The sequence below is a fragment of the Cryptomeria japonica genome, chromosome 9, assembly GCF_030272615.1.
Source record: "Cryptomeria japonica chromosome 9, Sugi_1.0, whole genome shotgun sequence".
Classification (NCBI taxonomy): Eukaryota; Viridiplantae; Streptophyta; class Pinopsida; order Cupressales; family Cupressaceae; genus Cryptomeria; species Cryptomeria japonica.
In genome coordinates this window covers 723,822,157-723,846,296 of record NC_081413.1, presented here as the reverse complement: position 1 = coordinate 723,846,296, position 24,140 = coordinate 723,822,157, and the positions used below count along the sequence as shown (strand labels likewise).

Sequence of the window (24,140 nt, the reverse complement as noted above, 5' to 3'; positions counted from 1 at the left end):
CAAAATGTGAGAATTTGAGCTATCAAGCCAAATTTGCTCTTGACCCTTCCAAACGTACAGGAACGAATTTTTTCAAATGAGAGAATTCTTCCTTAATTTGGATGGACCCCTCCATTTCAAGGCCTTGTTTGATGTGAATTCACCTGCCTATCCCTTTGGAAGAGTGTAATGATGAGTATTACACTTGGAGACTTGTCAAACAGTCGAGAATTTGAACTTAAATGTCAAATTCGCTCTTGTCCCTTCCAAGGGTACAGGAGCGAATTCTTTTAAAGCTCCTTCTTGGCTCCTATTGTGGACGAAACTCTCACTCTAAGGCTTGGATTGGAAAGAAATCAGCTTGAACTCCCCCTTGAGAATGAATTTGAACAAGCCTAAACTTTAAAACTTGAAGGAGATTGGAGAGTTTGAGCAAAAACATTAAAATCACTCCTGTCCCTTCCAAGGGTACAGGAGTGAATTCTTCTAACCCTCCATCTTGTTCATAAATTTGGATGAAAATATCGTTATAAGGAGAAAGATTACCTTGAACTCGCGCTTGGCGATGAAGTTGAATGCACTCGAATCATGAGGAAGTTGAGAATTTGAACAACATTGTCAAATTCGCTCATGTCCCTTCCAAGGGTACAAGAGCGAATTTCCCTAGTTCTCCTCTCTTAGTCCTAACTTGGATCATAATCTTTGCTCCACGCCTTAATTGAAGAAGAACTGATCTATCCGTGCCTTTGAAGGAAGTTGCAACAAGATTGAATGAAAAAATGTGAGGAATTTGAGCCATAAAGCCAAATTCGCTCATGTCCCTTCCAAGGGTACAAGAGCGAATTCTCTTTAGGGATGGAATCTCACTCACGGGCTTGAATTGGAAGGAAACCAACTTGAACCCGCCTTTGAAAGTGAATTTGAGCCATTTTAGACTTGAAAGTTTGGAGATGAAATCAAGAATTTGAACACAAGCATAGAATTCGCTCCTGACCCTTCCAAAGGTACAAGAGCGAACTCTCCTAAACCACCCCTCTTCCCTCTCATTTGAATCGAATTCATGTTTTTTAGCCGTGATTGAAAAGGAAATGATCTATATATGCCCTTGAAGTGCAATTAAACCAAGTTGAATGACAAAGCTTGGAGAATTTGAACAATATTGTCAAATTCGCTCTTGTCCCTTCCAAAGGTACAAGAGCGAATTTTTCCTAGAGCCCTCTATTACTTCTATTTTGGATCAAAACCTTGCTCCTATGGCTTGATTGAAGAGGAAATGATGTATGCATGCCTTGAAAGTGAATTGAAACAAGATTGAATGGCAAAAAGTTAAGAATTTGAGCTATCAAGCTAAATTCGCTCCAGACCATTCCAAAGGTACAGGAGCGAATTATACCAAGGGTCCCGTACCTCTCTAAGGTACACAAGCGAAGTGGTTAAGACTTCTCTTTGATCCATCTTTTTGAGCAAGGAAACCCTTAAAAGTGACTTCTTGGCATGTCTCAAGGTTGGATCAACATGAGAGAAGGTGACGTGAAAGTGTTTGATAGTTATCCAAGCCTAATGCTTCAAATTCGCTCCTGACCCTTCCAAGGGTACATGAGCGAAATCCTTGAAAGGTCCTATCTAAGAATCATACACCTCATACAAATCTAAGTTTGCTTTCATCAAATGGTAGTGAACTTCATCATTTTCCACAATCGCTTGTGTCCATTTCTAAGGTCTTTCTAAGGTACCAAGGCGAAATTGTTTTCAAGGACATGTACCTCTTGAAGGTACAAGAGCAAAGTTTGTTGAGAGTAAAGTGCTTTGTGATAAAACCGAAAGGATGGAGTAAAGGATTAAGTGCAAGTTAGCCAAGAAGCACTAAAGCATTAACACAACCAATTTCACCTTTTGGCGCCAAGAACAAATTTCAATAAGGAAGTCGGGCACTTTAAGGGAGATGCAACTAAATTTATTTATTCAAAGCAAAGTCAGCTTTTAGGGAGAGAGGTGAAAGGCACCTATATAAGAAAGGATACACATTAGTCATTTAATCATTCATTCGATCATTCTTCTCTAGAGTGAATTTAAGGAGCAGATGTAGGAGAGAATTTCTTCAGCAGCTAAGAGGTGAATTTCTAGGAAAGGATCTATGCTAGATAAATTCAACATGTCTCCAGCTTAGACTTGATTTAAGAGCAAACTGGAAAAGCAGGCTACAGCAGCAGATTTAAGTATTTATGGAGCGAATCTAAGAAGGCAGATTAACGATTAGATGAATTCAATCATATCTAAAGAGCAAGCTTGCAGAACAGTAATCTTCCAAAAGAGAAATTGATACACCTAAGGCTCAGACCTGAATCTTTTGAGGAGAGAAATCATTGGAGTATCATTTGGAAAGAGGTGAATTTCAACAGAGAGATTACCACCCCTCTTTTCAGGTTCATTTCTTTTAAAGTTCAAAATCAAGCTAGAGGTATGTATAATGTCTTTCATTTGGTGAAATTTCAAGGAAGATCTGATCTAGTTTAAATAAGGATTATATTTTTTTGTAAACTTAGGTCTTCATTGTTTAGCTTGATTCATTTGTAATATCAATTTGAAAATTTGTAATCTCAAAGTCTTATTCTTTTATTTTCAAATAGAGATTCATAGTATAAGCATAGTTGTTCTTTTAAGGTCTTGAATCACCCATCTTTGTGACTCCCTTTTAAGGCCCTAATTTAAGCTAACTAATATAGGTGGCAAATGGCAGCCCCCAAGACGAGTGGATCCACTACTCGACAAGCCCTAATCAAAGAAGATCAGAGGAGTGAAGACTTAGAGACGAAGATCACGTCCAAGTGGAGCAACGTCGAAGACACCAACCTAGGAAACTTCAATGTGAAGAAGTTTCGTGAAGCACCCTACATTGGCAAGCCATCACCCATAGCCAAGAAGATAATTGAGAGTGGGATCATCAAAGCAGCAAGCTTCCCTCCTGCAGTGAGATGTCATGAGTTGATGATTGAATGTGCTAAGCATTATGACTCACATTCAAGGACAATTGTGGCTAAGGATGGCACCGTCCTTGCATATCTTTTAGAAGGAGCTATAAGTGAAGCCTTCCATCTACCAGAACAAAGAAATATGATTTATAAGAGCATAGAAGGAGCTAAGTCTATATATGAAGATGATCTTGATACTTGTTTGACCTTCATCAACAAGGATTGGTTATTATAGAGTAGGCCTCGCTTGAAGAAAGTACCTAATGTGCCTCACAGAATTGACTTCCAAGAGGAATTCAGGGACTTGATAACCATGCTCAATCGAGTTACAGGTGCATCTCAAGCCTTCTTTTTTGACAAATGGATGTTCTTCTTCATACAAGTAATCATACAAGGCAAAGGAATAATCAATTGGGCAAGAATTATTAGTAATTTCCTAGATGTTCAATTGAGAAGGCTAGTCCCCACCAAATCATTCTATATGAGCTCATATGTTATGTATTCATTAGCAAGATGTTATGAATATGTGGGACTACCACATAGAGGCATTGCTGGGAGGGCATCGGGAGAAATAAGCGTATGTGACTCCTATGACCAATTACATCATCCACATAAGAGACACTACAAGATGGTCAACGACACTTTCACAATGCATATCACCAGGACATTACAAGGAGAGATTCACCAAAGGTTGTCTCTAGAAGCACAAAAGCTTGTGAAGAAACAAGATGCGTGCTTCATTCAATTTCCTAAATTCATGTACATAAGGATTCAGGGATGTCCTTCACCTCCCTACATGTTGCCAAGATATCCTACATACAAGATAGTACTACTTGAGGTGGCAAGGCAGTTGTCAGCATGTGCTAAGGCATTGAGGTACAAACATGGAAATGGCATTCATATTCCCATCACACTTGGGAATTCTATAGAAGTTTGTCCTAATCTTCAAGCGGCTGAAAGTGCAGAAAAGGAGTAATCTCTCTGCTCATTCACATCATTTGCTTCACGAGATAATTTTGACCCATATGGTTATGTGGAGGAAACTGCCGGGAAGAAGTACAAGCATGTATTTCAAGTAGAAGACTTTTGGATGAATGTTCAGGATGATGTAGAGGTAAAGAAGAAGATGCACTCTCAATTATCCCTCAATCTCATCAGGAAAAGTAAGATCTATAGAGTGGCCGACCAAGAACAAGACAGTGGTAGATATCTTCAACATACCAATGAAAAAGAAGACAAAGAAGTGAAAATCAATTGGGATGAGCAAGAGGTCACAAACTTAAGGGAACTAATGAACCCGGTCTTGAGTTGCACTCGTAGATGGCTGGATGTCCAGCATCAGAAATTAAAAGAACAAAACATAACAATGACTTTCAACCTGGAAACAAGAACAGAAGAAGAAGAAGAAGAGCCGAGTGCAAGTGGAAACACTTCTCGTTCCAAGGGATCAAAAAGGAAGGAAGCGCCTGAGAAGGGACAATCATCTAAGAAGAAACAAAAGGTAAATTATGATCATCCTCCTAGTGCTTCTTCCAGACATGAAAAGGAAATAAGTCAAGACAAGGATCAAAGAAGCAGATACATGAGGCAAATGAATCCATTGAGTCCACAATACAGAATGTAAGAATTGATAAACAGGATAAAGGAAAGAGGCCTCAAGAATCATCAAATCAATCTCTTCCTATCCTAGTTTGTGATAATGATCAACAACAAGAAGGAAACAACGATAAAGCAACATCTCCTTTCAGAGATGAGCAATTGCCTGAAGAGATGCAAGTGAAAGAAGGAAGGTCTTCTATCCCCAACTGGCTCAAAGAGAGACTCACCAGAGAGGTCATAGTCGAAGAAGAGGAGCAATCATTTGATTTGGAGAGTCTTCTAAGTAAGTCTCAAGAAGGAATTGAAAAGAGAAAGGCTTCAAAAATGTCCAAGGTAATAAGAGATGATACAGGCTCCAAAAGGATACAGATAGCTACACCAATAGTGGACAAGTATGATGATGAGATCACAACGAAAGAATATGATCTAGAAACTTTTGATCTTGGTCAACTCACCTCCGAACAGGCCATGGAAGATGCAACTGATTTAGTGAGGGCAGTCAATGATAAGCTAAAAGAAGAGATTGAAAAGAACAAAAAATTGGAAAGGGAAAAGTGCTTGGAGAGCTTACTTCAATCAGTTCAATGAACCATTGAGGAGACAGGATCCAGCAATCACACCTCCACAAGCACTTTCTCATGAGGCTGTAAATCAGATTGAAAAGATGAAGAACTCAACTCAACTCTTGGATACATGGATTGATAGATCCTATATGATAGCCATGGAATTTGTGGGAGAAATGATGAAAATTCTTCATAGGGCCATCCAAGTCCTTAAGATAATTCATAATCTGGTGGTAACAGTTGATGCATTTACTCACACTAGGGATATCACCATCCCAGTATTGCAGGTAGTAAGGAAGACTTCAAGACAGATATTGACTCGGGAAAGAATAACAGAAGGTGGTACTCATAATTTCCTACAATGGTCAACTCTACTTCAAATGAAGAAGCTCCTATTAGAGTACATCAATAGCAGGTGCAGCCAAGTTGAAGACACTATACATCCTATCCAAGACAAGTTATTTGAGGTATTATGTGTTATCCTTGACAGAAGGATAGAAGTTGAGACAGATGTGGATATCCAAGAATTGGAGAAGAGCGTACAGGTCATCTTTAGTAGAGAAAACGGTTTAATCATGGAAGAGCAACTGAACCAAATTCTTAATTGACAAGACAAAAGAGCTTGAACAAAGATGGGAAATGACTCTTCTTGCAGCCTTTGATGATGCCATTCACTTGGAGGAACAAATGAAAAATCTACCTGATATCCCAATTTCTGAAATTGAAGGAATAATGTCCAGATTCATCGAATATGCCAGAAAAGAAAGAGATAAAGGGAACAAAATTCTAGAAGAAAAGCTGTTATGAATTGATGTGGCAATTCAATTTCCATTGGAGGATGCTTCCTCGTCATTTGTGCCAATTTCTATTGGCTATGCTTTGATAATGTTTATCTAGAAAGGGTTTTATTTGTAGCAAAACCTAATTAGGGTTTAGGTGTCAAAATCTCAGCCCTTGATCTTCATTTAATCTGGGCCATTCATTGTATTTGAGAGTTCTATATAAGCTCCACTCTTTTCATTTTGTAAAGGTTAATAAGGAGAAGAGAGAGCAGTTAATAGTTAACAATTGATAGTGAATAGTGACAGAGAAATAATAGCAAGAGTTAGACTTGAAGAATTGTTGTTATTTGGTCATTGGATTAATGAAACATTGAAGTTATGGTGTTTTACTCAATCCTTGAAGCTCATTACATGGTTCTTCTATCTTCTTAAGCTAATCTTTTGAAGATAATTTTAGTATTAGATTTCATGGTGGAATGTTGTATTTGATGCATTGTGAAGCTCGTTATCCATACCACTAGCTTTCTTGTTGATTGTAAGCAAGCCTTGTGTGGTCAACTGGAGCATTATAAAAATGTTTAAGTTCGATCATCGTTTAACCCTGGATATGCATTCAATTGATGGTGTCTATGGTTGATAGTAATTTGAAAACCTTAAAACATCCCTAGAAGGTTGCATTAGTTCTAGCAAAGTTGTTTGTGTATGGCGATGCTATAACTAGTTGAGTTTCACTTGTATTGTTTCTTCATCCATTCATGCTAGAATAGTTTAGGATTCCCTCTAAACCCTCACCTTTTGCCCCTTTTTTTTATTAGTATTAGGGAAAATCCTTACTGCATACCATTTGCTTATCAATCATTGAGTCTTTTCGAATCATAAATGCCCTTTGATGAAACAGTAATTACAACGACCAACTAGGCTTATCCACACGTAGAGATCCTACATTCGGAACCTTGGAGTCTTTCTCGGATGAACCTTAAGCAAATCTTCAGCATCCAAAAGATTGTGTTCAAGAGAGGGTAAAATACTTTGGTATTTTATTCTGACTTTGCATGTGCCTAGTGAACACATCAACAAGAGGGAGTTGATTTTGATGAAATTTTCTCTTCTATTGTTATCTTCTATTGGATTCATTTGATCTATTGTTGCTAGTTGTGATATTGAAATTGAGAAAATGAATTGTTAAATTTCCTTCTTGCATGAGGATCACAAGGAGGAGATTTATATGTGATAGATTGATGGTTTTGTTGTAAACAAGAAAAAAACATTTGGTTTGCAAGTTAAAACAGTCATTGTATGGTCTAAAATAGACACTCATGATGTGGAACTAGAAGTTTTATGCCTTTTGCATTGAAGATGGGTTTTATTAGGAGTGAAGAATATCATTGTTTATATTAATACTATTGATGATCAGATAATGATTAGTGTCTTGTTTTTTTATGACATGTTTATGGGTAACAACAAAGTGACGATTAGATAATTCAAGACTCTTAACACATTTGATATGAAAGAGCTGGGGGCTGCTAAATATATTCTTGGGATGTAGATCAACAAGGATCAGGTCCAAAAATCTCTTTAGTTAACTCAGAGTACGTTGATACTAGTTTGCAAAGATTTAATATGCGAGACTATAAGTTATTAGGTATTCTATTTCTAGTTGGTACCGAGCTTAGTTTAGACACATGTCCTAATTATGAAAATAATTTTGAAGAGATGTCTAAGATTCCTTTTGCTAGTGTCATTGGTAGTTTGATGTATGCAATTATTTGCACTAGACCAAATATTAACCAAGCAGTGGGAGTTTTGAGAAAGTTTATGTCTAACCTTGGTAGAGAGCATTGGACTTTTGTTAAAAGGATGTTTAAATATTTGAGAGGAACTTCTAAATACTATTTGGTTTATCATAGTACGGATGATGTGGTTAAGTCATTAGACATTCAAGGTTTGTCGATGCATATTGTGTAGGTGACTTGGATAGTCAAAGGTCTACAATGGCTATAGTTTTCCTCTATTTGGAATTGTAGTTAGATGAGTAAAAGACAACATGTGGTTGCTTTGTCCACCACAAACACAAAGTATATGGATGCTATGCATACCTCTAAAAATAAACTTGTTCAATGCCCTCTTCACCTAGTTGCTAAAAGGTCGATCTATAGGAGCCGACAAAATTATTAAATTATTAATAATTTACTTATTTAATATTTAGTTTATTTATTTAATAAAAGTTTGAGCAAATGGCCAGACTAACCTGGCAACTAACTGGATTCATTATAGTTTGACCAAAAATTACATGTATCATTCTTGTACTACACATGTTGATGTTCAATGACACTTTCTACAAGAAATGGTTGAGAATGGTAAGGTCTTGTTAGAGAAAGTTGACACTTTGGATAATATTGTAGATTCTCTCATGAAGCCAGTGACCATAGATAAGTTCTCTTGGTGCAGGAAGGCCATGGGTCTTGATCATTGTATTTGATTATTATTTTTGTGTATTTCATGGATGTAATTGCAATGTATAATGTCAAGTGGGAGTATGTTAGAATAGGTGATATTAGCCTTGCAATCCTAAGTCATTTTCATGTGCCTCCATGATCCTTGGATTGGACACTTAGGGTCCATGTGACAAAAATATTCAACATTTATTTACATATGACAAATTGTAATTATTTTCATAGAGGTGGATCTAGTCATCGATGGCGACTACAAAGCATATTTCCATAATATTCCTTTTAAGCATTCACTTTGGGAGCGAGGTACAGTTGAACTTGCAAGTCTATGCATGTTGACATATGTCATTTGCATGTCTTCCAAAGTTGGGCACCCAAGTTTGCATGTTGTGCATATTAAGCGTCGAAGAGTAATGGAGTACTCAATATTCAACAAATTTGATTGCCTGAGTTACACACCCATGTGAAGGCCATGTAATCATTTAATAGTTTATACTAAGGATACAGGTTGCACATGAGGAGGTGGGTGTATGGTTTTTGTAGTTAGTTCAATTACCTCTTGTTTTGAGAGACCACAACGGTATTCTCACATCCAACTCATTTATAAATTGGTGATTTTGATTAGTAGTTTCATAAGTTGTTTTGCAAGTTGGAGTAATTAAGTGCTATTGAAATTTAAAGAGAAATGTTGTACAGATGTAAAAATGTTTGAATAATTAATACATGCATTGGATCTCTTTCAAAGTAGAGTTTTTTCTCGCAAGGGTTTCTACATGTAAATATTGTCACTTATGTGTTTATTTCTCCATTATCTTATTGTTGAATGACCTAATCACATAAACATCACTGTGGGTAATCTTGGAAATCTAGTTTTAGATTTGCATAATTTTGTTTAAGTTAATATTGTAGCAGTTTCACCTTGATTTTTAGATTTGCGTCACTTTGTTTAAGTTAATATTAATAGTGAGCATCTCGAAATGGGTATATGGATTTCCCTAATGGATCTTTGTAACCCTTTGATGTTGGCAACCATATCATGAAAAATTATGTTGCAAGTCAATGAATAGGGAAAGTTCGCATTTGAGACAAATTGGGGCTGTTTTTGGGAGGTAATCTCACTAATATTTTATTGCTTATTTTTAAGATGAAAATGGAGCATTCAAATTTGTGACCTTCCTGCTCCTATAAAACAAGATACTTGCCTAGCCTTGGAGACAACTACCATTTTTCATATATCTTTGTCATAGCTTGATCCTTGTGTTCAACTATCAATTCACGGACAAAGGCCATTAAGCTTGGAGATCAAAGAACAAAACCTCTTTGGTTTCCTCCTAGGGGCAATCTCATCTAGAATCATACATTTACTCTAAAAGCTTTTATTTCATTTTTGAACAAATATTTGTATTTGCAGAAACAACATATTGTGATAGCAGATTCGTTTTATGTTTGTATGTCATCTATTTTAAGTATTCTAACATATTCAAGTAATAAGTTTCTACTCTAGCATATTTGTGAAGATTTCTATTGTCATGTAATCTATTGACATATCTTTCATATATTGTTATTTGATCGAATAAAGTATATAAAATCACTATTACCATTCGAGTTCCCGTAGGTCAACGACATGGTTAGGGGACTCATTCTGAGGGTCATGGAGCTTTGCAGGGGCTCTGTGAGTCATTTCGGACCTTCGGACGAGGTCTCCTATTTTTTAGGGAGAACTAGTAGTTGACTCGATGACCACGTGGGGGACCAAGGAGCAGAGCAGGATCCTTTTGAGCAGTTACAGGTGTTTGAAGAGAGGTTCCTACTTTTTAGGGAGATTCCCTACCTTTTAGGAGGTTGTGGCAGTTTCCATATTTGAGGTTCCACGAGACCATACTATGGTTTCAGTTTCAGGAAGATTGGGTGTGTTTCCTAGTTTCTAGGAGCATCCCTAGATTTTAGGGATGGGACTACCAATTAGCTCAGCTTTACTAGCATCGGTCACAGATAGGTGACAAAGTTATATTCATGATTGTTTGGTTATTTTGGGCTGTTATTGGATATCTGGAGATATTTTAATATATTTAAATATTTCCTAAGTTAACGATTAACTAAATTAAAATAAGGCTATGTATTTAGTCATTTCGAAGTAATAAGGGGTTTCTGGCTTCATCTGGGTTGATATGCCTATGTGTTTGTCATGTCCCCTCTTTAGCTCTGTCTAGCAGAGACATGTGAGTTAGCCTATTATGGAGTCTTGTAGGTTGGCAATGGTGGATAGAGACTCAGTCAGGATATTCAGTGTTTGGATTTGGTGTTTCTGGCAGTAGTAGACCAGTTTGGAGCATTTCCTTGATTTTAGGAGGCAGTTCCTACATTTTAGGAGGCAGTTCCTACTTTTTAGGAGGTTGTGACAACGTCCAGGGTTGGGGTTCTGTTGACGTGTATTTTGTACACAATCATACACAGAATAAAATACCCAAGGGTACCTTATCCTCTCTTGAATAAAGCCTCTGATTGCTGAAGATGTCGCAAAAAAGGATCAATCAGGGTGACTCCAATGTTCTTTTATGTAGGGTCTCTACGTGTGGATAAGCACCAGTGGTCGTTGTGAATGTTGTTTCATCAAGGGGCCTTACGTCATCCGAGCTGCAGGAACAAGATTTCTCTAAACTAACACATTTTTCAAAAAAGATCAAAAGGTAGAGTTTGCAAGGGATAAATTCTAATCTAATCCTAAGAATGACTCAATGTAGGCTGGACTTGGTAAGATTCTACCAATTTCAATATTGCCATGAAATAACAACTCAACTGAAATTGATGCGATCTTCTAAGGTAACAAATGATCTTTCAATTCATCAAGGATCATAGACACTATCACAAAGGCACATATCCAAAGTTCAATGACGATTGAAGGTTTAAGTAATTCAAATCTCTTCAGTTGACCACACAAGGCGTTCCTACAATCAGTAAGAAGCTAGTGGTTTGGAACGTGAATCTCACCAAAGATCAAGCCCAACACTTAGTCCTTCAAACTTAAATACTACTTTGACTGAGAATGATTCAAGAAAGTAAACAACCATGAAGATAGCCACAAGAATTGCAATAAAACATCATAACTTCAATATTTTATTGATCTCAAAGCCATCATAAACAACAATTGCTTGAAGTTCTTTCTTCAAAACTCAATCTTGCTAAAATAACTTTCTTCTCCAAAAGCTCTAAACTCTAATTGCAAATCCTCTAATCTCTCTATTTTCTAATTACAAAATGAAAATAAGTGAGGGTATATATAGCATTCTCAATTACAATGAACGGCCCAGATCAAAAGAAGATCAACGGCTGAGATTCTGACACCTAAACCCTAATTAGGGTTTTATTACAAAAGTTCCCCTTTTATTGAACAATATTAAATGCATAGCCAAATATTTAATTGGCACAAAAATCTAGGAAACATAGACCAATGATAATTAAGGTGCCATGTCATCTATAACAACCTCTCTTCTAGAACCTTATTCCCTTTCCAATGCTCTTTCTTAGCATATGCAATGAATCTAGACACGATTCCTTCGATCTCAGCAATTGGAATCTCGGGAAGATTCCTCATTCGTTCCTCCAAGTGGATGACCTGATCGAAAGCCTTGAGAAGAGCCGCGTCCCATCCAGGTTCAAGTTCTTTGATCTTCTCAATCAGGAGCATGGTAGCAAACATTTGATCCCGTTGCTCATCTGTGATAACATTCTCATCTTTGCAAAAGATGACCTTGACTCTTTCTTCTAATTCTTGAAGATCCACATCTATCTCAACCTCGATCCTCCTGCTGAGAATAGTACACAACACTTCAAACACCTTGTCTTGGATCGGATGGATGATCTCCTCAACTTGATTGCATTTGTTACTGATGTCCTCAAAAAGAACTTCCTTCATCTGGAGTAAAGTTGACCACTGGAGTAAACTATGGGATCCTCCATCCATTATCTTCTCTTGTGTTAGGATCTTCCTTGATGTTTGTCTGATTACTTGCAGGACAGGAATGATAACATCTCTAGTATGAGCGAAAGCAGCTACAGTTATCATTAGGTTGTGGATGATCTCAAGAACCTAAATAGCTCGGTGGATGGTCTGCATCATTCTTGTTGCAAATTCAACAGCAACTGTATGGGATTTGTCAATCCAAGAGCTCATAAGCTGGACCAAACTCTTGACTCTTTCCGCCTCACCAACTGATTCAATGGGAAGTGCCTGCACAGAAGATACTGCTGGATCCTGACGCCCCAAAGGCTGATTGAGATGGCTAAAGTAGCCTCTCCATGCACCTCTCTCTCTCTCAAGCTTTCTATTTTTCTCCATTTCTTCCCTAAGCTTGTCTTTTAGTGCTTCAAACGAATCGGTTGCCTCATCCAATGTTTGCTCAGCCGTGAGTGGACCAAGCTCAAATGTTTCTACATCATATTCTTCTGCGAGGATTTCACCTTCATACTTGTCCACTGCTGGTGTAGCTATCTACAATTTCCTGGATCCTGTCTCATCTCTGATCATCTTGGACATCTTAGTGGCTTTCTTCTTTTCTGTCACTTCCTAAGAATTTCCAACAAGGCTTTCTAAATCAATCACATTATCTTCGTCCTCAATCACAATCACCCTTGTTAGTCTCTCCTTCAACCAATCTGGAATGGCAGACCTCGTCTCCCTAACTTGTATTTCTTTAGGCAATGTCTCTTCTTCTCGGAGGGGAGATGTCACTTCGTCATCATTCTTGTCTTCATGTAGCTCATTAACTTGGAGAGATCGACTTGATGAACGTTGAGGTGCCTGTCCTTCTTCATGTTTATCGTTCTGTACCATTGATTCCATAGATTCCTCCATTTCAAGTGTCCTCTTCTCTTGTCGAGAAGATGTGCCGGATGAACGATCTCGATTGGCTTCTTGCTTCTTCTTGGAGGATTCTCTTTTCTCAGGTCTCTCTTTCCTCTTTGAGCCTCTAGGATGGGGATTACCTTCACTTGTGCTTCGAAGGTTGCCTTCACTTGTGTTTCTGGGATGAGGATTGCCTTCACTTACACTGGTTCCTCCTTCCCCTGGCCTTTCCTCCAAAGTAAAAGTCATAGATATGTTCTGTTCTCTCAACTTTTGATGTTGCACATCAACCCATCTGCGAGTACAAGACAAAACTGGAGCCATCAAAGCATCTAGATCCAAAACCTCCGGTTCGTTCCAATCTATCCTCACTGCTTTGTTTTCTCGGTCATAAGATGATTGGAGATGTCTGCCACTGTCCTGAGCTTGATCAGCCACTCTGTAAATTTTGCATTTCCTGATGAAGTCTAAAGGCAATCTGGAATGCATCTTTCTTTTTACTTCAAAATCATCTGAGAGATTCATCCAAAAATCTTCTACCTGAGATTCATGTTTGTATTTTCTACTGACTGTCTCCTCTATATACCCATAAGGATCAAAACTCTCCCTTAAGGCAAAGAATGAAAATGAATATAAGGCCAACTCCTTTTCTGCGTCATCCATGGCTGGAACATTAGGACATACCTCAACTGAATTCCCTAGTATGATAGGCACAGGAACTCCATTTCCATGCCAGTGTCTGAATGCCTTCGCATAAGCTGCCAATTGTCTAGTCACCTCAAGTAACACTATTCTGTCTGTCGGATATCTCGGCAACATGTAGGGAGGTGAAGGACATCCATGAACTCTGATATATGTAAACTTCTGGAATTGGATGAACCAAGCACCATACCTCTTTACAAGCTCTTGTGCGTCTTGAGATAGCCAATTGTGAATCCCGCCTTGCAATGTCCTGGTGATGTTCATCGTGAAGGTATCATTGACTAACTTGTAGTCACTTCCTGGTGGATGATGCAAATGAACATAGGAATCACAAACTCTGACTTCCCCAGGCCCTCTTCCGATCACTCCTCTGTGAGGTAGTCCTGCATATTCAAAACTCCTGATCAAGGCATATATGATGTATGAACTCATGTGGAAGGACTTGGTGGCCTTCAATCTTCTTAATTGCACGTCCAAGCAATGGCTAATCATTCTAGCCCAATGAATTGTTCCTTTTCCTTGAACTATTACTTGGATGAAGTAGAACATCCACTTCTCAAAATAGAAGGCTTGAGGAGCTCCTGTGACTCGGTTGAGCAAGGTTATCAAATCTCTATATTCCTCCTGGAAGTCAATCCTATGTGGTGTGTTTGGAATCTTGCTCAGGCGAGGACGACTCTTGAGTAACCAATTCTTGTTGATGATGCTCAAGCAAGTGTCTGGATCGTCTTCGTACATGGACCTGGCTCCTTCTAAGCTTTTGTAAATCATATCTCTGTGCTCCGGAAGATGGAGAGCCTCACTTATAGCCTCCTCTGAAAGGTAAGCCAAAGTGTTTCCCTCCTTGGACACAATCGATCTTCACTGTGGGTCGTAATGGCGGGCACACTCGATCATCAGCTCATGGCACTGGATTGCTGGAGGGAAGCCGGCCGCCTTGATAATGCCACTCTCAATTATTCTCTTTGCGACAGGTGATGGTTTGCCAATGTAAGGGACCTCTCGAAACTTCTTCACACTGAAGTTTCCCAAGTTGGTATCTCCAATGTTGCTCCACTTCGACACGATCTTGGTCTCCAATTCTTCATTCTTTTGATCTTCCTTCATGAGAGCTAGACGACTGGTGGATGCTCCTGCCTTTGGGGTCGCCATCTTGATACCTACACAACATTTCATAATGAGCAATATACTTCGCAATGTAGAAAATATAGATTAGAAAGAGTTTAAATCTAGGAAACTTCATGATAAATCTTTGAATTATCATTTCCTAAATATAGCTATGTAATTTGGAATTCAAAATTCAAAATTTGGACAAGGAAAATCTCGCCATACCTCTCCTTGAGAACTAGCTCTAAAAAAAGATGCAAAATTTAAGAAATTCGCTAGGCAAAATGTGGATCGAAGTCTTTAACGTGAGCTTCCTCTAGCAATTTCACCACCCTTAGCTTTCAACGCTTTGAGGAAAATTCGCTCCTCCTCTAACCTCCAACAAAGTTCGCACTCCTTCTTGGATGAGAATTCGCACTTCTCCTTGGATGAGAATTCGCACTTCTATTACTTCTTCAAAATCGCATTTTGCATGAATGGATAAATGATGGTTTAAAATACTTCAAAACACCACCACTATATAGGCGCTTATCTTGGCAATTGCCCATAGGCCGACTTGGAAAATAGGCCAAAAAATAGACAAAAATAAAATAAAAGAAGAGGCCGACTTCATAAATAATATTTAAATAATACCCCCCAAGCGCTCTTTCTTTAATTTATTCAATATTAATTAATTTAAAGTGCCCTTATAATTAAAATTTTCGATTTTTTTAAAGGCTTAAATTAATTATTAAATACCATGCGCACTTATTAAATGTTAATTTAATTTCAAAATGTTTCAAGGTTTTATCGAACTTGGAATTTAATGCAATTTGAATGATATTGGCGCCCAAGCATGGAAAACAATAGATATTAACAAGATCGCTCTGGTCCCTTGGAGAGGGATAGGAGCGATTTTGTTCTAGACCTCATACTTCTTTGCTTTTTCGTTCAAAATCTCTTCCTTTACGTCCAAAATGGGGTTTTCATTCCTGACTTTGAGTTTGATCTATTCAATTTTTTGAATGAATGCTCCTTAGAACCATTTTCGCCCTGGTCCCTTGGTGAGGGACAGGAGCGATTTTTGCTTTTCTTCCTTGGTCCTTGTCTTTTTAATCGTCAAATCAACTTGCGAGGTAGGCAATGATCATCCTTGTTTGTTCTATGCATGCCTAACTCGTTTCTCCAAGACAAAATGAGATCTTCCAAGGATATTCGCCCTGGTCCTCCAGTGAAGGACAAGAGCGATTTTTTCTTTTGGGCTTAACATTGTCGATTCTTGAGGTTAATTCTTTGTTCATCGTCCTTCGAAAGACATTTTTGACTTTGCATAACCTTGCCTTGACGTGGTTTTTGAAGGGAATGGTTGATTTTATAGAAATCGCCCTAGTCCTCCAGTGAAGGACAGGAGCGATTTTTAGTCCATGGCACAAATCCTTTATCATATCAATATCAAATTATCTTCAAGGCGTAAAATGTTGTTCCTTATTCCATCTTGAGTCTTGCAAACGGAAGTAGCACTCCAAAATGTTAGGCATTTAAGCAAATTTAAGGATTTCGCTCTGGTCCCTTGGAGAGGGACAGGAGCGCCTAAGCCCATTTTCATTGAATTTGGTGGTCCTTATTACCTTGTTCTTCCTTAAAGCATTCCAAACATTATCGCCATCTTGTGCCTTGGCCTGGATTCATCTAAATTTGGCGGGATAGACTTGATAATGCATTTTTCGCCTTGGTCCCTGGGTGAGGGACAGGAGCGCCTTGGCTAATATAGGCTTCACTTGTGTTTCGCCAACTTCAAAATTATCTTCAACAGGGTGATCAAGCCTTCCTTCCTTTATCTCAAACTTAAAACTCGCTTTTCCTTTGCCAAAAACTTGTCTCTTAAAAAAATCGCTCTGGTCCCTTGGAGAGGGACAGGAACGCCTTGGCCAATATAGGCTCATTTATGCATTGCTAACTTTCAAAACTATCCTCAATGGGTTGATTACGCCCTCCTTTATTCATCTCAAGCACGAAACTTGAATATCCCTTGCCAGATATTTGCCTTGAAGGAGAATCGCTTTGGTCCCTTGGAGAGGGACAGGAGCGAACTTGTATCTTGGGTCGATTTTCTCCTTCGTGGTCCCTTCAAGTTATATTCAACGGGCAAAACATACTTCCCTTGTCTTCCTCAAATTGCGAAATCATTTAAATCTTGTGAGGGCAATGCAAATTTGGAATTCAAGCTCCGGTCCTTCAGTGAGGGACAGGAGCGATTTTGCAAACCCAAGCTTATCCGTCCTTTGTCAGCCTTCCAAACTATATTCAATGGATAAATCATGCTTTCCTTGGTCTCTTCAAATCATAAAATCGTCTTGATCTTGTAAGGACAGTGTAAATTTGAAGATCAAGCTCCGGTCCTTCAGTGAGGGACAGGAGCGATTTTTGTCCTCAAGGTCAAATCTCCATAATTTTCATCTCAAATTTCCTTTGCTGGGGAAGATACCATCATTTTGCAAGCTATGAACAAAAGTCAAAATCCAAAAAATGTCCAAGGTGGTGTGTTTGAAGAAAATCGCTCTGGTCCCTGGGAGAGGGACAGGAGCGAACTTGTCTTGCTAGGCCCAAAGTTCAACCTTTTCACCGCCAACGATTAAGTCTGGATACTCCTTCATGCTCGTTTCATCCTTCATTGCGTCCTTGATGCTTCAGTTCGATCAACTAAGGCCAAAAAATGATCTAAGTAGGCCATTTCGCCCTGGTCCTTCAGTGAAGGACAGGAGCGATTTGATCTTAATCCTTAAAAACTTGTCATTTTTGAGTCTTCAAAATCTTCAAAACCTTCAATTTACGTCCAATTGCATCCCTTGGCGACCCTGCACAAAATAATTAAAACAAGTCAATAACCAAGATGCACCAAATATCACTTTCGCCCTGGTCCCTGAGAGAGGGACAGGAGCGATTTTGCCCCTATAAGCCAAAATATCAAAAATTGAGGTCTTTAGATCACTTCATCATGCAAGGTTAGGTCGCCTCCAAAGCCAGGAATCAGTTACCTTGCTTCCAAAATTTGGTCGAATTCACCTGGATTTAATCATTAAAATGCTACCACTTAGACCTAACTTGACTTTGCCCTCAAAATCTTAACTGGACCCAACCTGAGACACACTTGACTTCCTGGCAAGCTCATCCTATTTCAAAATTGCAACCTTCGGGAGGAGGCTTAAACATCTTTCAAAATTTGACTGGACTTCGGCTTGAAAATATCAAAAAGAAACTCCTAAGGCTTAACCCTAGTCCAGACGACTCACTCACTCACCCAAAACCCTAAAAGCAGAGAGAAGAACAGGCAAAAAAAACAAAAGCAAAAAGAGGGGGTCCCCATTCTAATGGGGCGATGTGTGAAATAGTCACAACAGGTTCCATGAGACCATTTCTTGGTTTCAGTTTCAGGAGATTTGGGTGTGTTTCCTAGTTTCTAGGAGCATCCCTAGATTTTAGGGATGAGATTGCCAGTTGATCCATGATTTCCGACATCAGTCACAGAGAGGTGACAGGGTCCGTTTCAGACTTTCGGAGTCATTTGAGCCTTCTGCAGCTATTTGGGTTATATTTTTAATATATTTAAATATTTCCTAAGTTAGCGTTTAATTAATTAAATAAGGCTATGTTTATAGCCATTTTGGAGTAATAAGGGGTTTTTAGCTTCATCTGGATGCATATGCCCATGTGTTATAGCTCGTTGGAAAGGTCTTGAACTTTTCTAAATGTTTCCCATTTGTCAGGGACCCTTTTGATGAACGGAATTCTTTTATATTAAAAAAGTGGTGTTTTCTCTATACTTGGCGACTAAAAATGAGAAATAAGACTTTATAAGCCTACGCACACTTTTCATACACTTTTAGGGTTCGAGCTAGAGGGAAGAAGTTATAAGGAGATGGTAACCTAATTATCAAGTATCTTTTACACATTTCATCTTTGATTTGGAGAATTTGCTCTGGAGAGCGATTCAGCATCTGGGACGGAAACCCCAGGTTCTTGCCTGTCTGGGACGTAGCCCCCAACACAGTGGTTATTTGGTTCTTGCATTCAGTTTTCAGTGCCTTAGAGTTGGTACGACATCTTTTCTGGAGGATTCAGTGAACAGAGTTAGGGTTCAGCGTGGAGATTGGGGTTTTCAGCTTGGCATCACCTAACAGTCGTACAACTGTACTTTGCAGCCATTTCTCTTCCCATGTGAAGCTATGTAAGAGCTTTGGATCTTTGCCGCAGCACTCTTCATCCAGGTTGGACTCATTGTTATTGTAATCTTCCTGGAATTGTTTGGAATCACTATCTGGATAATTATTTGATTTAAATAGTCAGAAATCTGCTTGGTACGATTCTGGTTTGGCTGTGTATGAACATTTATTTCCAGTACTCTTTTCATGTACTTGTTCTTCAATTATTACTTGCTGAAAAACTATCAAAAACACAAAAATAAACAAACCTTCTGCAACTTCTGTCTATTCTCTAAAACCATCAAAGGAAACACAGGAAAATATAGTTTATTAATTTAAAAACTACAACAGATCAGCAAGGGGATCCATCAGGGATCTTTCAGTGTTATAGCTCGTTGGAAAGGTCTTGAACTTTGCTACATGATTCTCACCTTCCGGAGTCTTTTTGGATGCCTGACGCTATTTATTTGCAATTTAGTGTTATTTTCCTATAGTTGATGCCATAATTAGAAAATAACACTCTTTTCATAATGCGCCAACTTTACTCCCTTTTAGGGTTTGGCTTGGAAAGGAAAGGAGATATAAGGAGATGAAGACCTAATTGTTCATTATCTTTTTACACAATCAAACTTATTTTGTGAATTTGCTCTGAGTGAGTGATTCTTCATCTGGGACGCAAACCCCAAGATCTGGATTGGCTGGGACGTAGCCCTCAACAGTTATTGGCATTGGATTCTTCAGGCAGAGTGCATAGTTGACAGAGATTGAGTACGCCATTCTTCATTGTGGATTCAGGCTGCAGAGTAAGGGTTTCAACATGGCAGATTGATTCTTCAGCTTGGGCGTGATCCTTGCAACCTTAGGGCCGTCATTTGCAGCAGGTACATCCCGTGTGGAATGTAAGGAATGCATGTATTCAGCCTTAGAGGTATTCTTGATTCATGATATATTATTTTGTGAAGAACTGGGAAGTTGCAGGTCTGCAATTTACAACAGCAAGCAGGTTTGAGACGGAAACCTCAGATTTGGTCTTCAGGAGGACGGAATCCCTTCTACAGGAGGCACGTGGAACACATCAGAAGCTTGTTTCAGGCATATTGAGGGTCATTTCAACAAGCAAACTCAGTAATCATTAGCAGCAAGGTCATTACATCAGATCTGAGCAAGAATACATTCAATTTCAGTGCATTACTTATTTCTTTTGGCAGTTGTACTGTTTCCCAAGGGGGTCGTACCATTACAGATGGCTGTGGAGTGATAATAAATAAAATGGAGGGTTTTAACTCCATTTCTTGTTCTTAACTTCATTGTTAGGATCAGCAAAGACTGTGTAGAAGAAATCACAGTCATCAGGCTTGAATTGAGATCAGGGTGAGCAAAACAGTGAGGATTTAAGGCTAAAATTGTATAATTTTGCCTGGCAGAATTTGGATTTCCAGCTGGTAATTGGGTTTTTGGCCCAATTTGTTATTGGTAATTCATTTGGAGGTAGTATAAGTGTATTGGTACATCTGGACTGCCCTTGTACCTTCAACTCATGCCTGTATCCATTTCTGGATAGCAAATCAGCAACAAACCCCAGTGCTGGATCCGTGGTATGTTTCTAATTGTTTTGGTGAATGTATCTTCACTCCTAGTTGAATGTAATCTGCTGTCATAAATAAAATCAGAAGCTGATATCTTATTTTGAGTTGAATTCTATGTTATTATTGGTTAATGGTTGCAATCCCCATCACCAAAAATTTAAAAAATAAACAACATTTTCTGCATCTTCTGTCTAGTCTCTAAGAACACCAAAAGGCTCTGAAAGATAGTTTATTAATTAAAACTTATCCAGGGCAGCAAAGAACCCATTTAGGGATCTTTCATAAAATCACTATTCATCCACTATATGCTCTCCCCATACCCTCACCACACCTTAGAAAAAGCAGTAAATATTTAATATTAAAATTTGCTGAGGTTCTTACATGGAGAAAAGGCAAAAAAGAAGCAGCTAGGAAGTAGAATGTTGAAATTTTAAGATCAAATACTATTGAATTTCCTGATAAGCTAGAACCCTTGTAATTTTTCTTCTTTAGTAATGAATCCATCAACTACTAGATTTAAGAATCCAATCATAACTTATTTTCCTTCTATAGCTTGTCAGTAGATACATAACGGATCTCAACAAAATATGTTTAAAGCCACTATACAGAATGTATGAGTAGAAAGGTTTATCAACTCGGTATTTCTACTATCTCAAAAATATTTATTCCTATAAATAATGATGGATGTAATGGACTTAGGGTTTTTTTAGGTTAATAATATTTAGGGCTGTGGTTATTTTTAACCAGATTTGAAAGACCTAGAAATTTCCATTTAAAATCCCAATATTTAACCTTAATGGTTTAACATTAGTTTTTAATATTGAACCCAATATGATGAAAATAACAATTCATGGGATTATAAAGATATTAATAACCCAGATTTCACAAGGTAAAGAGAAAGCATTTGCAGAGCTCTCAAATTAATAATGGAGTTTACAATGATATTCCAGTCCACAATATTGGTCCAAGATAGCACAATTGTGACTACAACAAGTACAAAGGCTCCAACAACAACAAATAACATAAACAAGATACTACAAATCCTGACAAAAGCCTATCAGTCATTCTTGTGCTCTATAGGTCAAATCTGACACCTTGGAATCCTGCCTCAAACTTTGTATGAAGTTGTTGATGTCAAGTCAAAGGGTTTTTGTCCTCTGACTGATAGAACCAAAGGGCTTTTGTCCTCTAGTTTGCTACAAAACTGAAGGTTTTCATCCATAGTTTGTCACTCTACACAACATGTGCTTTGAGTGATCTCTGCTAGGGTTTTTGGAAGTAAATTGTCAAATGAATGATCCGAAACATGCATCCAACCAGAGATAACAAGAAGATCCATAGTCAAAACAAAGTTCCCATGCAAAACAACAATTGAGAAGTTACAATAATCCAAGGGTCACAGCCTCCAACCATCATATTAAATGAATCATAGCTATTTACCACCATGGATGTCATAAGTACAGCCATATCCGCCTTATGAAATGTTGATAGTGTTTGCTTAGGCGAAAAACCATCCTTTGAAGAATTGTGACTTCAAAATGGACCATTAATAGTGGTCAAGTTATGTAATGAGGTAAATAAAATGAATAAAACAAAAACATGGTAAAGTTGGATTTTGGAGGTTGAGTTGGTGGCATGGCATGCCAATGAGGAGAAGCCCAAAACTTCAATAATGGAAAAGGAAGAAGCAGAGTTCAACAAAAAGGTATGCTAGGAGGGTCATGCCCGAAAACCTAACAAAAGGCTCATATATAGAAACTCAAATACACAATCCTCATTACTTGGAGAAAATTGAGAACAAAAGGACTGAACATAATCAAATTTGGCTTATCAAAGGAAATGAAATGAACTTTGACTAGCTAGATGAATTTACTGAAGAGAAGACATTACAATGGATTAGTGTTGTTAAATATTGATGGAGACACAAATTTATCAAATACAATAGTTGTATGAGAAAATTATTATTATACTTTGCAACAAATAAATAATTGGACAAGTATCACTGTAGTTGAAGTTGACATAAGACTAATGCCAAGAATGATCCTCTGTTGGTGGAGGTACTCTTCTGAAGAAGCCAAGAATTACATTAGATTTCTAGGACTTGAAGAAGTTGTAAATGTCATTTGTTGCAGAATTTGTTCCCAATTAGGGGATAAAGTAAAGAGAATATTAATTTCTCCTAGCAGGTATGAATTGCTGCGATGTTGCTCAACTTGAAAACTTCTCAGTTAAATAAAAGAGAAAAGTTTATTCTGTGAATTTAAAGAGGGTTGAATATGTTAAAATTCAGCATCTCAGTGCACTTCCACAGCATATCGGAATCCTTGTTCTGGATAAACTCTCCATGCAAGGTACAGATGTTTCCGCTCTATACTGTGTAGATATTATTGAAACATCCAGAAATAAAATATAGAGGCTACATATGAATGCTAAAGCACAACAATCTGTACCGACAGTTGCAAGAGTATATGATGCCAATACTCATGGTTTCAAGAGATCTCAGCATCCAAGAGAAAAGCCCTTGATCCATGCATTTTTGCAAAATTATCTAAACTCTCCTGGCATCTATAGCACAAATAGATAATTTGTCCTTTGAAGACAAGTCATTTGACCTGTCTTTGCACTTATTCTGAGTAGAAGGGAAAAAAGGGCTTAAACTGTGGGGCAATCACTGACAAATGCCCTCTCACCCTCCATCACACCCCCTATCAGCAGTAAAATCCTGGTCAAAATGTGATGTTCTATAAATATGTCCCCCCATCCCCTCATCTCGGAAACTAAGATAAACATAGGTTTTTATTAATTAATAAGATTAACCATTGCTTGTTTGGCTATAAAGTTGAAAAATAATATATAGAAAATTTCGAATCTGAGCATAACTTCAAACATGATTTTTAGGCCCAAGAAAATAATCCAAGATAGAAAATAGGAAAGGAAGAAGATGCACATACGAAAGGATGGTAACAAATTGCTTCATTGGTTCCCCTCGGAAGTCTGAGTTTAATCTGTGTTCCAAAAGCCATATAATAGCTCCAATGGCAAGAAACAATGCAACAGTTGTAAACCACATCTCACGTGTAAATGGCTGCAAGAAACCCCAGGGATTTGAATTCAGCTTCTTGACGGGAACTACCACAACCAAGTCAGAAGCTGCATAAGGTTGGGTGAAGTCCACATACATTGATCGTTTTTTCAAAATTGAAATGTCCCCAACTGCTGCATCAAATTTCTGCAGGATTTCAGCTATAAGTAGCATTTTTGAATGTTATAAATATTGTTATCAATTTTATGCATGAACCTATGCTGTCCCAGAAATATATGGAAACTATAAAGTGTGGGGAATGAATTATGAAACAAATGTATAAAGTAAATAATGAGTTAA

General features: G+C 38.0%; 1 protein-coding gene across 1 annotated transcript in view; it reads right to left on the bottom strand.

The window, feature by feature from the left end:
• LOC131067431 (glutamate receptor 3.1) overlaps window positions 1–24,140 on the bottom strand; it is an 89,360-nt gene that overhangs the window by 53,114 nt on the left and 12,106 nt on the right. Inside the window, exon 3 of the mRNA XM_058002437.2 lies at window positions 23,710–23,987. Within this exon, the coding sequence (XP_057858420.2) occupies window positions 23,710–23,987 (278 nt within the window). The remainder of the gene's footprint in view (window positions 1–23,709; window positions 23,988–24,140) is intronic.